The 13,949-nt window shown below is 47.3% G+C and overlaps 1 protein-coding gene across 1 annotated transcript; it reads left to right on the forward strand.

Annotated features, from left to right (window-relative positions):
* The first annotated feature begins 231 nt into the window (after positions 1–231).
* On the forward strand, positions 232–4,684 carry LOC148934597 (uncharacterized). Its single transcript, XM_089085088.1, has 3 exons — positions 232–364; positions 1,521–1,655; positions 2,657–4,684. Exons 1-3 carry the CDS (start codon positions 235–237, stop codon positions 2,797–2,799), a joined length of 408 nt encoding a protein of 135 aa, XP_088941214.1. The 5' UTR covers positions 232–234; the 3' UTR covers positions 2,800–4,684.
* Positions 4,685–13,949: the final 9,265 nt, after the last annotated feature.

Consider the following 13,949-nt stretch of genomic DNA (forward strand, 5'->3'; position numbering starts at 1 on the left):
CAGCGCAACAGGTGCGGCGCGCCGCACGTGGTCGCACAGAGCCGGCGAGAGAGAACTTTTGACACTCCACAGTCTTCGTCGCGTACACGACACTTTACACTGCACAGTCGCTATCACGTACCGGTCACGACACAGTAACGCGTTGACACTGAAGATGCCGGAGTCTCTATTCTTCTTCTCTCCACCAGACGTGTGGCTGCTCCGTTGATTGACACGTAATGGCCGTTCGACACAATGCGCGTGGTAATGGCCGACGGGGAAGAAAGCGGAAGTCACCACACTAGTCATGACACCAACGTCTGCTTCCTCGGTGGACGGTGGCGCTCGGTGGCGAGCGCGCGAGGCAGCGGAGCGGCGACTGGGGGTAAGGGCGCCACAATATAAAATGGCCGCTCCTTATCACAACCTTATGGCGCTACTACAGCCTTAATGTTCCTAATAAATTTTTCCTAGAACCTCACTAACAAAAACAGAACATACTGAAATCACTTTTCCGGACTGTTCAGTAAAGTAACAACAAAGAAAATAAAGCCTAATATCGCATCCTTATCTAAGCATTTTAATGTTAACAACAAAATCTTAACAAATTAATATAAAAATAGTAAATAAATAATGAATAAAAAACAAGTGTAGGAAATATAATCTCGTCCACGTAATGCACAAAAAACTGTAACAAAATAATTATCGGTACATTAGTATTTTTATTAACAATTATATATTATATAAATAAACAAAATCATATAATTATATAAATAACAAAATCATACTAACCAATTTCTTTATATCGTCAAATATAACTTCAGAAACTAAGAAATCTTTGTATATCAAACCTTTCACTTTTGTTCCATTTTAATAAATGTAAAAGTTAATAATAAAGTTAATAACAATAAAAAGGATGTGAATAAGAAATAAAAGTCATAATGACAATATAACAAAATCCATGACAAAACATTTATTCAACAGTTCATCTGATACACATCCTTATTTTAAGGATAAATTTTGTCCTCATATGGATATATTTTCCCTATATAAATACATTCTCCATCGAAAATCCTTTCGAAAACATAAATACAGTTTGTGACTACGGTTCTTAATTCTCGAGATATAAACAAAATTAAAAGTATATACAAGCGTATACATATATACGTTCAGTATACATTTCCTTATAAGATATAGTTTTCTTTATAGTTTTCTTATAGAATTATGTAAACAATCACGATAGGAACATATTTTATCTCAGAAGGGAAATTCTATGATTTGAATTTTATTTAATGAAAATTATAAATAAATAAATTATTATATTAACATATAATTGTTATGAAAGATTTGGACAACACACAGCAAATCCTGTAACTTACATCATTACACATACCTACCTAACCCGCGCTGTTTAGAAGATATTTAAACAATTATAAACTTGTTTACATATACTTATCTTAAAAACCCAAATCAGTTCAGCAGGCAAATCTTCGTGTATAAACCGGTTCAACTTCTAGAAATCTTCATTTGTTACGTCGCAGGCGGTGGCGAGATTGTCAAGCAAATCACCACGTGGCACTGGACAAAGGCGGGAATACGCTCGCCTCTCGGCGACGCTGCCAGCGATCGAGCGGCAAATCGCCAGCAGCGGTTCGGAAGAGTTAAGGAATTAAGGAGTACGAAACCCTGATTATGTTATCAAAACCGCGGGAACCTCTCCGATAATTTCAGCGGCAAATTATTGAGCTCTCGAGGAATTTCAGCGAATTACACGGCTAACCTTGCGTTTAACCAGACGTCGGGTGATTATTAGACTGTAAGCGGATCAGTGCAACAGAGAAATTAGTTAACCGGCGCGATAAAATGCCGTCGGGAGCGGGATTCGCCTCGTCGAGGTAATGTCGTCCGCAGATGTTCTCTATGGCGTTACCTAATTCCCTGAGCATTTCTAGAGACACGGTAAAAACTTCGGTGCAGTCAGGGCAAAGCTCAATGTCGCGGACTATTACAAGACTGGTACGGCAGCAATCGCAATGATCCCGGGCGGAAGTATACCCAAACTGGAACGCGTGGGCCAATTCAAGACGATACGTAAGAGTTCCCTCCGGTATTTCTTCCTTGCATCGAAAGCAAAGATATTCGGCACTATTAGGGAGTGACTCAGCGATAGCGTCGTCTACGCGTCGATATCCGAACGTGGTAAGGCAACGCACCGTACTCCTACGATATCTGTATACGGCGGCCGGGTGAGTGCGCGAATCTCGTGGCTCGAGAAAACAAGGCGAGCACATTACGTCGAATAACGGGAGTTAATATTACGCGGCGAATATTCAATGTTAAAATGGTATTTCGAAACTGGAATATTTCCGTGCGCAACGATAAAGCGGCTCAAAACCCTACATGCCTTAGGAGAAAGTGGCAAGGGCGGCAAAAAAGGGTCGTAAAACCCTTCCGGTCGAGTGATGCAACCATGCGACGGTCGGTCGACGCGAACAAAGCGAATGACGCAACCCGAAAGAATCCTGAGCGCGAGTACTCTTATATTCGTTCACGTCTAATTTCTTTATACTCTATATTTTACTGATGTAAACGTGTGCACGATGGGAAACGCGAAAGCAACCGGGAATAAAACTCGATGTATGATTCTCACCTACCTTTCGGTGTTTGCTCTGCGCAGATACTCCTCGAGGGAGATGCGTGATCCAAAACTGCTTCCCTGGTAAGCTGCTACGGGCGCGGATGGGGCTGGTAAGGCGCTCCAGAGGCGATCGTGCACGAGGAGTTCGTACTCGCCGTCGTAACTCACTTCCTCGCCGATGATCGCGTTATGGTCGTAAATCGCGGCCACGTGGAGGTCGTATTCAAGTCGCCGAAGTGTGTTGTTACGACCCGCGCGATTCTTCCGTGCCTTAGGCATTCGGCAGAGGCTCTAGGCGTATATTGTATTTAGTTAAAAGATTAGGGTAAGGATATTGCATTCGGCTGCGAGCCAATTACGCATTATGGTTCGGCGTCGCGTTGGAATGCATGAGCTACCGCGTGCTCGAAGTCCAATGTTTCCTTTGTGGTAAGTGCGGAGAACGCACAACACCTTGCCCTCAGAAACGATCGGAATTCTTGCTTTAGTTGTTAATTGTTCGGTAAAAGAAGACTTGAATTTATGATCAACGCCCGTTGCCTCTTTAGCCTCACGAACACATCCGTTTATCGGAATCTCGGAGACAAGGAATGAAATAATGAAGAACACGTGGCGTTAAATAGAAATCGTTATATTTAGATATTCACTGAATTTACACTCACGGAATATTAACACTATATAAACTAGAGTTTGAACTATTAATAGGATTCGAATTAAAATTAGAGATTGAAACAATTTGCACTAAGTCTAGAAATTGAAAACACGCTTATACTGGAACGAGACGACGCTCGCGCGGTGTTTACTAGTCGACGACGCGCACAAGAGTGAACGAGCATGGCCGCGCGTTGCAACGCGTGCCTGCGGCGGCGCTGCTGCGCAATATGGCGGATGGCGTGGGCACGCCAAAGCACGTGGCGCAAGATGGCGGATGGCGTGGGCACGCCAAAGCACGCGGCGCAAGATGGCGGATGGCGTGGGTACGCCAACGCACGTGGCGCAAGATGGCGGATGGCGTGGGCACGCCAAACCACGCGGCGCAAGATGGCGGATGGCGTGGGTACGCCAACGCACGTGGCGCTCGCGGCGGTCATAGCCTATAAAGCTAGACTAGACGCACATATCTATAATAGTCGTTGGTCGGCCAATCAGCGCGCGGCTGACTGGAGATGATGCGCGCAACAGCAACGCGAGCCTTATTATAGTATTAATAATTTTACAATTAATTAGATTCATTGTTAGCATGATTTTATTTATTATTATTATTTAATTTTATTATTTATATTCATTATAGTGTATATTTACTGGCGGTAAGGCGCAACACGTGATATGTCAACGGCAGGAGAGCCGGTTGTTGCCAACTTTGGCGGCTTGAATAGTGGCGCTTCTGCGCAAGTGGGATAAAAGGGGAAGGAAAAAATTTTACGTTGGCTTTCCTGACGTTACAATTATACGATTTTCATTACGATTATATGATGCCACTCTATCGTTCTAAATGCAAAATCACGTACACGGATACCGATAGTTTGATATATTTTCTGGAATGTCGAAATATTTACGAGAATATGAAGCGAGATATTGCGAGATTCGACACCAGCGATTACCCCGACAACAACGCGTACGATATACCGCGCGCGAATAAGAAGGTTCTCGGTTTGATGAAAGACGAGAACAACGGAGCGATCATGACGGAGTTCATAGGACTCAGGGCGAAGATATAGTTTTGAGAGTTTTGGGAAAGAGCGATACGAAGAGAATAAAGGGCGTCAAGAGGAGTACCGTCGCGAAAATGATAACGTTTGAAGATTTCGCGCGTTGCTTAAACGAATCATCGCAGCAATCGAGACGTGCATACGCTCGATGCTGCACGAGGTTTACACCGTGTCCGAATTAAGCTTTGAGTCCTCACGACGACAAGCGGTACTTAATACCCGATTCCACCGATATATTACCGTGGGGTCATTATAAGATACTGTTATTAGATACTAATGTAATATAAAACTTTTACCAATGTAGAATAAATAATACTGTACACTCTTTATTCATACAGCCGTTTTATAAATTCAAGAATTGTGTGTTTTGTCCATTCCTAACCAACCGACGAACACTCTATCGTTCTTTCTATGTAGCACTTTCTCGACGAGATAGATATCAGAATTGGAAACTCGCAATAACTCATGTTTGTAAAACCCTCCGGCTATTGGCTCTTTATGATAGTTTTTCAGCAGATACGTCACGGGATTCGTTGCACCTTAGCGATTCGAAAAATCTCAGTCGTCCAGTTAGGCGTATATCCCTTCTCGAAAATCATTTTGAACTGACGCGTCCCGAATCGTTCACCTTGAATCTTGCGGGGGGGCTGCGATCTTCAAGTGACTGTATACCGTGGAGAGAAGTCTCTTGGCAATGGCTGGAGTTACGTCCGCCGGTCGCTCGATGCGTGCGATTGTTATACTCCGAGATTAAACGCGGTAGAGCGTCGAGCCATCTGTACGATCCGTTTAGCGTGAAGAGTTTCCACATGTTGTTCTTGAGCGTGCGATTAAATCGCTCCACAACCGCCGCCTTCATCACCGAGTACGTCGAGTAGTGGCGTATATCGTACCTATCAGTAACCGCTTTTACGGCGTTATAGAACTCCTTGCCCTTGTCCGTTTGTAGATTCACGGATGTCGAGCGTCGTCGCGAAATATCTTGGATAACGGCTACTTCGTTTCCGCTCTTGCTCTTCAGCAGCACAGCCCACGCGTACTTGCTCAACACGTCGATAACCGTCATCACGTAGTTGTAGCCTTTGTTTCGTCGCGCGTACGGACGCATCTCGACGACATCGGCCTGCCACAGGTCGTCGTAACCGCGCACCACGACTCGACGACGCGGAAAGTTTCTTCGCGCGGACGCGTGACGCTCATCGACGAGTCTCCTCTTCTCGACTCTCATCGCTGATTTACGAGGAGGCGCGATTCGCGTTGGTTTTATTCGTGCTCGTCGCTTCGCGCGTTCGCTCCTATTCCAAATTAATCGCGTGTTTCATGGTATTTGAAATATTCATTTTTAGTGCGATTAGTAATTCGTTTATCGTTTCTCTAGTCACTATTTTATCCACGTTCAACGAGGCCAGCGTCTTATCCAGCGTCTCTCTCGTTACCGCTTTGTCCATCAGTTCTTTCGCGATCCTCGTCAGATCTATCACGCTACGCGCGAAATTCTCCACGTTCGTCGATATTCTCTCGCGGCTCGTCGGCGACGCGTCGAGCTCGTTTCGCAGGGATTTCTCTAGATTTCGCAGTGATTCCTCTAGGATCTGCATTCGTTTCTCCTGAGCGTCGCCGAGCGTCTCGACGATCTTTCGGATCTCGCTCGAGTTTCTAGCTCGCACTTTGTCCTGTTTTTCCTCCGTTCGTCCCAGCGTACGTTGAAACATGGACAGGTCTTTAATTCGTTGATTGTTCCGTTTATCGAGCGCTTGTTTCGTTTCCCTTATTCGTTTATCGAGATCGACGAGCGAGGCCTCTCTCCTTTCCTCGATCTGTCGCAGTGATTTCTAGATTTCGTGTTCGTTTCTCTTGAGCATTACCGAGCGTCTCGATGACCCTTCGGATCTCGCTCAGATCTTTCTCTCGCGATTCGTCCCGTTTCTCGAGCTCTCGTTCCTCATCGCGTCTCTCGTCTCCTCTATTCGTTTGTCGTGATCGACGAGCGAGGCCTCTCTCTTCTTCTCGAGGTATCGCAGAACGTCCACTTTGGTTTTTACATCGTAATACTGTAGGAGAATATTTTGAATTCGCTTGTTCATATCTTCCAGCTGTTTTCGTAGCTCGTTCGTTAGAACTTTCGACTCCTCGCTCCTTACGCGAAGCGCGTCGTCGACGTAACTCTTGGCCTCGTCGCGTCGGCATCGTCGATCGGCGTATCCAAATGGCGTATCTTGCGTCTGTTGATGTCGTAGTCGTCCGGATTAAGGCAGAGCGCGTGCGACGCACGTACGCTCGCAGATCGCTGCACGCGATCGTTGAACGATCGTCGCTGTTTCTCCAGAGACTTCCCGAATTTCACGGACATCATGTCCTCGCGGGTGACGAATCTACCGCGCGCGATAATCTGCTCGTAATCTCGGCGATCTGTGTATCATATTTGAGAAACAATCTGGCTACGCGCGCCACAGATTCCTCCAATTCGCCGATCGATCTGACCGTGCTCTCGTTCATCTCCGACAGCAACGTACGAGTGCTCGCCGAGAGTTCGCTCGTCTCGGAGATCCTCATTTCGTCTCGAAACGCGCTGTTCACGTAGCTCTTCCTCGCGGCGTCGGTATCGGTTCTAGGTGCGGCTAAACGCCATATAGTTCTGTCTCTCGCGTAGTAATCGTCACTTAGACAGAGCACGTTGTTACGCACATAGCGACGCAGGGAATCGATTGACGGTCGCGAGCGTGCCCTGTCGCCTCCGCCGAACGACTCCAACGATCTTTCGAACTTGTTCACTAACATAACGGGAATACCGGTCGCCGCGAGCGCGCGCCTCGTTTTACTCGATCGCGTCGATCTCGTGAAGCTCCTCGAGTATCGATAGAATCTCGTTGTCGTGAGCGTCGTTGCCAGCTCGTCGAGAGGCATCGAGCAATCGAAGATCGACTGTTCGTTGGGATCCCAGTGAACGTACTCGATTCCTTTATCTCTGACCCGCATAGCGGATGGAACAGAGATCCCTTTTTTTCTCGCTTTACCAGTACCAGCGCCACTTTTGTCTCTATCGAGCAATAGCGGCGTGGTGATATGCTTGTACTTGAAACCTTTGTTTCCTAGAATGGGCATAAGCGCGTTGTGGCCACGCTGTTGGGCGTTCGTAGTCAACAGTATACTCTTGTATGTTTGCTTGTCGTTCTCCGTGTACACGGCGTCATCGGGAAGTCTCTTGAAGATCAATTCGTATAAGCCCGGGGTACCCGGATATCGCGTGTCGCCCACGATCACGCTGTCGTCGGCGGCCACGTCGAATCGCCTGTCTCCAAGCATCGAGCTGTCCAAGTCGAAATACACCCCGTAAACGTGATCGATCTCGCTCTGTCTGTCCGCGCTTAGAAGCGCGCCCATATATTTGCGACCTAACGGTCCCCATTGCGCGTTCGAGATCGATTCTTCCGATTCGTTTCTGATCACGGGACTCACCGTCGCGATCAAGGACAATCTCGTCGAGAAGCGTCTCTTCATCGGTCTCGACGACGGCTTGTCGTTGTCGTCGTCGGTCTCGCGTTTCCTCTTAGCGCCGACGAATGCGATCGGATCGATTCCCTCGGTCGACTCATCTCGCGCGATATTCTCGGCGATTCGTTTCAACGGCTGAACGATCGGCTTGAGTCTCCAACGTGATCTCTTCTTCTATCTCACCGGTCTTTAACTCTCTATACTGTTTACGTATAGAATTCTGAGTCTTCGCGATCTTTCGCGCCGTTTTTTCCCGCCGACATCCGTACCAGCCGCAGCGTCAACGTCCATCCTCGTTGCACAACTAATCGCTCTACACCACGGCGAAATCCTTAAATCCTCATCTGTATCTACCGTTCCTTAACGAGCTGTCCTTATCGATGACTACGAAACCATATTTGCGTTTCCAACACGCGTGACACAAGGCATAAAAATTCTCGTACGACATATCCGTGTTCACGTGCTCGTTGTAAATGTGCTTTAGGTTAGTGCCATCCTGCTTAAACAGAATCAAGAGATTCGCGTATCAAGTGTTTCGGAATTTTAGCGTATGTCTGACAAAGATAAAAACAATCGATGTTCGAGTGTCGACCCATGACGAAATATTCCCTGATCGCGTTCTGCTTGTCACAGGCCACGTCGTCGAACACGAATATCGAATCGGAAAGCGCCTCGCTCGGTGGGACGACGTCGCTATTGTTCGAGAACGCGCGATAGCCGATCTTGTCCATCGACTCGAACAACTCCGCCAGGTATTGATACTTCGGTTGTTACAGGAATTTCGAATAGACGTACACGTTCTCGAAGCGGGCGCCATGTGTACTTTCGAACATGCTTATCAACACGTTCGTTTTACCGCAATTGGAGTGGTCCTACATCATTATGTAACGTATCATGTTCGGAAGAGGACCGTGTCTGCGCGCCCTCCCGACCGCGTCGCCCGAGATTCGTCGAGCCTTACGATCGAGATTGGGCACTCCTATAGCCGGCGACCGTCGAACGAATCGCATTTACGCGCGCTCGCTTCGAGAAGACGCGACCCGATAATCGCTCCACTTATACTCGACGGCGATTCGATCGCGCACAATGATCGATATGTTTCCCCTATTGACGGACAAACGCGATATTCTCAATCTATCCGTCCAACAGTTGCGACTTATCCCGAAGTTCGTTCTCGTGCGCGATTTCGATACGTGGAGCTGCTGTGGAACAGACTATCCCGATCATCTGAGAGCGGACCCCGAGGTGCAACGTTGTCGCGTGTGTCTGGAGCATTATAATCGTCCGTGGCAATGATCGCATATAGACGGTCCTGCGCCTCTTATTAAAAATTGTAACGAATGCTTAGCGGTGTGGAATTACTCGATACGGCGATAAACGCGCTTCCCTTCGAACTACATATTCCCGGGTATCAATTTTGCGGGCCCGGCACTCATCTCGCGAAGCGATTGGCGCGCGGCGATCGAGGCGTAAACCCGTTGGACGCGGCGTGCCGCGAGCACATCGCCTATTCGCGAAATAAGAAACTCGCCGATCGTCACGACGCCGATCGAGCTTTTTCGCCGAGAAGGCGCGCGAACGTAACGGCCGGAGATTCTACCTTCGGCGAGAGAGCCGCCGCGACCGCCGTATGGGTTATTATGAAAGCAAAAACAAAGCTAGGCATGGGTTTGAGAAAGAAGAAAAGGAAGACGACAACAATGAGGAGGAGGATACTTCCGATGCGGAGGCTTGTTACCCATTTTTCCGATACTAGGCGTGCTCGGTTCTTTGATCGGTGCGGCGAGTGTCACAAAGGCGGTAAACGCCAGTAAAACCACACGGCGTCAACTGGAGGAGTTGCAACGTCACAATCGGGCGATGGAGGGTCACGGATTGCATCTAGCGCCTTACAAACGTGGCAGCGGTGTGACGAGAAGAACGAAAAAAAAAAATCGTGCAAGGAAACGTTAGGATCGCTCGAGTTACCGCTCTCCGGCATTACGACGAACGAACAGCTGAACCGCTCGGCGCGTCGTCTACGAATACCCTTCTTCAGAGGAGTGTTTATGCGTGACGCGTTACCATCGAAGGCGCGACGCAACGAGAGCGGCATCGTGAATCTCGACGACTCGATGGGTACTCACTGGGTCGCCTATGTGAAGAGGGGAAAGACGCGATTTACTTCGACGGTTTCAGCAATCTTCGACCGCCCAGGGAACTCGAGAGATATCTCGGCGGCGTAAATATAACATACAATCGCGGATCGTATCAAACGTACGATTAGAGCATTTGTGGTCAGTTGTGCCTGTGATTTCTCTCCAGGATCGGTCGCGATATCGCTGAGTCTTTCGTTCACCGGTAAGAGTAGCGTCCTCACGGCGTGCTATTTTCCTGCTTTAGATCTGAGCGACGACGATTACGAGTTAGATCTCACGAATTTCGAGACGTACACTATACCAAACATCGATTCCACGAATAATAAGTTCTATTATGACGACAAAACGATCGTGATTCCCGAGGGTTCGTACGAATTGAGCGCGATAAACAGATATTTGAACGCCGTTATCTTTAAAAAGCGAAAGATCGACGAAAGCAAGAGGACATGCGACGATGACGAGAGCGACGACATCGTCTACGACGAGAGCGACGAGGGCGAGAGGGGCGCGCGGTCTCTGATCGATGATTCGAGCCAATGAGAACACTATGAGAAGCGAGATCAGGTGCGAGCATCAAATCGATTTCGCGAAACCGAACAACATCAGTTTGCTCCTAGGATTCTCGTCATCGCGCGTGCTACGACCGAACAAATGGCACACGTCCGACGGACTTGTGAATATCATGGGCGTGAATATCATTCGGGTGGAGTGCAATATCACCGCGGGTGCGTACAGCAACAACGAACCGGTTCACACGATACACGAGTTTTCGCCGAACGTTCCTCCGGGATATAAACTGTCGAACGCTCCGACATCGATCATTTACTTTCCGATCATCGCGCAAAACGTTACCGATATCACGCTTCGAGTCGTGGATCAAGACGGGCGATCGATCGACTTTCGCGGAGAGGAGATAATTTCACGTGCGACGACGAAGGCATTAGAGAGAAATGCGCGAGAGCGAAAGATGCTCATTCTGAACGAGTAGTACGCGAGAGGAGGAGGAGACGCAAACGCTACATCCACGACCCTACCGCAAAACGACGCGACGAGGAAGGTGCGTGAGGGAAGAGCGAACGAGTTGAACGCCGCGAACGTTGCGTTCTTAAGATCTTTAGGTTTCGTCGTGAAGAATCGACATGGCGAGCGACATTTTAAGTATCGGAGATGCCCCGATCTTTCACGATCATATCGTGAGAATAGAAACTCACACTTATAATCCGTATGCTATCACCATGTTCGGATACAGCGACGAGATACGAATACCTATACAACAGGATCTGTACACGTTGCCGTGCGAAAATTTTCTGTACATCGAGGGAAAATTCGCGACGAAAGAGAGCGCGAAGGAAGGCACGGCGAAGGAAGGCACGGCGAAGGAAGTTACGAGAGCGAAGCTAGTCAACAACTGCGTCGCGTTTATGTTTGACGAGATTCGATACGAGCTCAATGGCGTGGAGATCGATAAGAACAGAAACGTCGGCATAATGACCTTGATATTGAAAAACTACGCACCGTTGAGCTACGAGAGAGATAGAACTTTACAGAACACCGAATGGGAAATACCGCCTATAGCGTTGGACGATTTCAACTTTTGCGTGCCTCTCAACATACTCCTTGGTTTCTGCGAGGATTACAAACACATAGTGATAAACGCGCGACACGAACTCATTCTGATACGCGCTCGCAACGATAATGTTACGTCGCAGGCGAGACGTGCTACGCGTGGAGCGAGTCTGCTCGCACTGGGCTGCGTGTTGGTTTTTTTGCAAAATAACGACCGGATTACTGATATAAATTGCGGTTGTATAATCCGTATAGAAAAGTCGATAGTCTCCTGGAAAAGACGATATCATGCGGTCCTATCTCTGCGTCTACGTCAATGACGGTAGGATTCGGTAAATCGTAAAAAGAAGTAAATATTCCAGAAATGCCACGAATGCCTCGGAGCAGGGATCGCAGTCGGTTACCTCGCGCCAAATAGCCAATCCAGTGCCGCAAGAATTGCAAAGCCTTTCTTCTCGAGTAGTCCCAACGTTAATATAATGTCTTAAGATAGCGGTGAATTGTTGATCGAAATTATACTGGGATTTACACTCTAGGCATATAAGACTGGCGGAATTTGTATCGGTAGCTATACCGACAAGACCATAACCGAATTCGACTACACACCGAGAGATACTTATTTGATCGTTAAAGACGGCGGCTGGATGTGTTCTTTCCTGACGCGAGCTTTCCGATCGTCCTCTGCACATAACGCGTTTCACGAACAAGAAATGAAAATTCACTTACCTTTCGTTGGCCCGGTTCCTGGATTCGGGCTTCTGATTCTCGTTGTCGGCCTGGCGGGTCTCGGGATGCACACTAGGATGCGGCGTTGCTGGATTCGGAGGACTTGGAGCCCACAGGCTGTTCTCGAAATACGCTTCGTATTCCGGCTGGTAGGTTTCTTCACACCCGAGCAGTTCACTCAAATCACCGGTGAGCGCGGATTTAATTTCGTATAAGGCGCGGCGAATTGCACGCTGACGTCCGGCACGGTTTTTACGATTCTTAGGCATCGGGAGTGACCATGAAGGGAAAATACTACTTCCCTTACAAGTTACGAGTATTAAATTGAACTTTCTAACGCGATGACAATCTGTAACCCTCTGTGGAGAGTAGTGCGGGTGGACGCACAACTTGCTAGCCAAGAGGCGGGACAGGTTATCAGATATTTCGTAATTTGACGGTTTAAAAGTGCGTGAGAAGCGATACCTCTCTTGGGGGTAGTGCGGGTGGACGCACAACCTGCTAACCAAGAGACCAAGCACGGCCTCCCTGGACGCTTGCGTTTGATTGAATTTCGCGTGGTCACTCTACCTCGCGAACTCTGTCGATTGTACGTTTCGCTAGGAGGGGTGGAAGGGTTTGGATTTATTAATTATTTAACACTGATCACTTTTCACTTATATATATATATATATTGTAGAATATTCAGATACAAGATTAATACAGAGATTGATTAAATTGTAAACGCTTTTACAGTTAAGTTTAAATTGAATGATGTTAATAAAATTGAATTGATTCGAATTTATTTCTTAACACTAGAATTGGAATTGATTTGAGTTAACACTTAGAATTGGAATTGATTCGAAATTATTCTCTTAGCACTAGAATTGGAATTAGTTTGAAGTTATTTCCTACTACTAGAATTGGAATTGATTTCTCTTAACACTAGAAATTGAATTGGAAGAGGGAGTTCACGGACTGGAGGTCCTCTCCAGTCGTATTCGCGGGATGAACTGAACGCAGTCGGCCGTGCACTGATGTGCTTCGATTCGGCGGCTCGAAACTGCGGCGACGCTATGGTGGGGTGCGCGCCCAATGTGGGAAGCGCTGGCGGTGGGAGTGCGGCGCTCGCGTGGGAGGCCAGAGAGTTGCCCTGGTGGGGCTCGCGGTGGCCTAGGGACGTATCACGTCTATTCCTTGTTCCGTGCTATACAAAAATTATCTCTATAAATTTGAAAGGAGTAACATTTTTACCATAGGGCATAAAATTATTAATTTATTCGTTTATTCTGACGCGACAGACGTGACACCCCCCCCCCTTATAATAGAAATGGAGGCACTCCGACCGACATTTCTCATCGTAATCCTAAGTACAAAAGATATAAAGATATAAAAGATATAATAAATCATCAAATATCAGCTAAGATATTACCTAAAGGTTTTAGGAGATACAATTTTTTTTTTTTTTTTTTACATTATTTTATAACAACGCTTAATTTAGTGTTTCTTACATTCGTTCGTTTTCATGGAGATATTTTCGCAACTCCGCGTACGATTGTTCCGGCACTGTTTTCACTTCACTATCGTTTTCTTGAGGGGATGGCGCTGATGCTTCTTCTTGCCGTCCTTCTTCTTCGTTCGTTATCTTAGTTTTGCTGGATTTTCCCAGGAATAGCAGGAGGTGTTACTGACGACCAGATAGCTCCGATTAAATGGATACTC

Source organism: Pogonomyrmex barbatus, unplaced genomic scaffold (assembly GCF_055798465.1).
Source record: "Pogonomyrmex barbatus isolate J1 unplaced genomic scaffold, ASM5579846v1 scaffold9, whole genome shotgun sequence".
Classification (NCBI taxonomy): Eukaryota; Metazoa; Arthropoda; class Insecta; order Hymenoptera; family Formicidae; genus Pogonomyrmex; species Pogonomyrmex barbatus.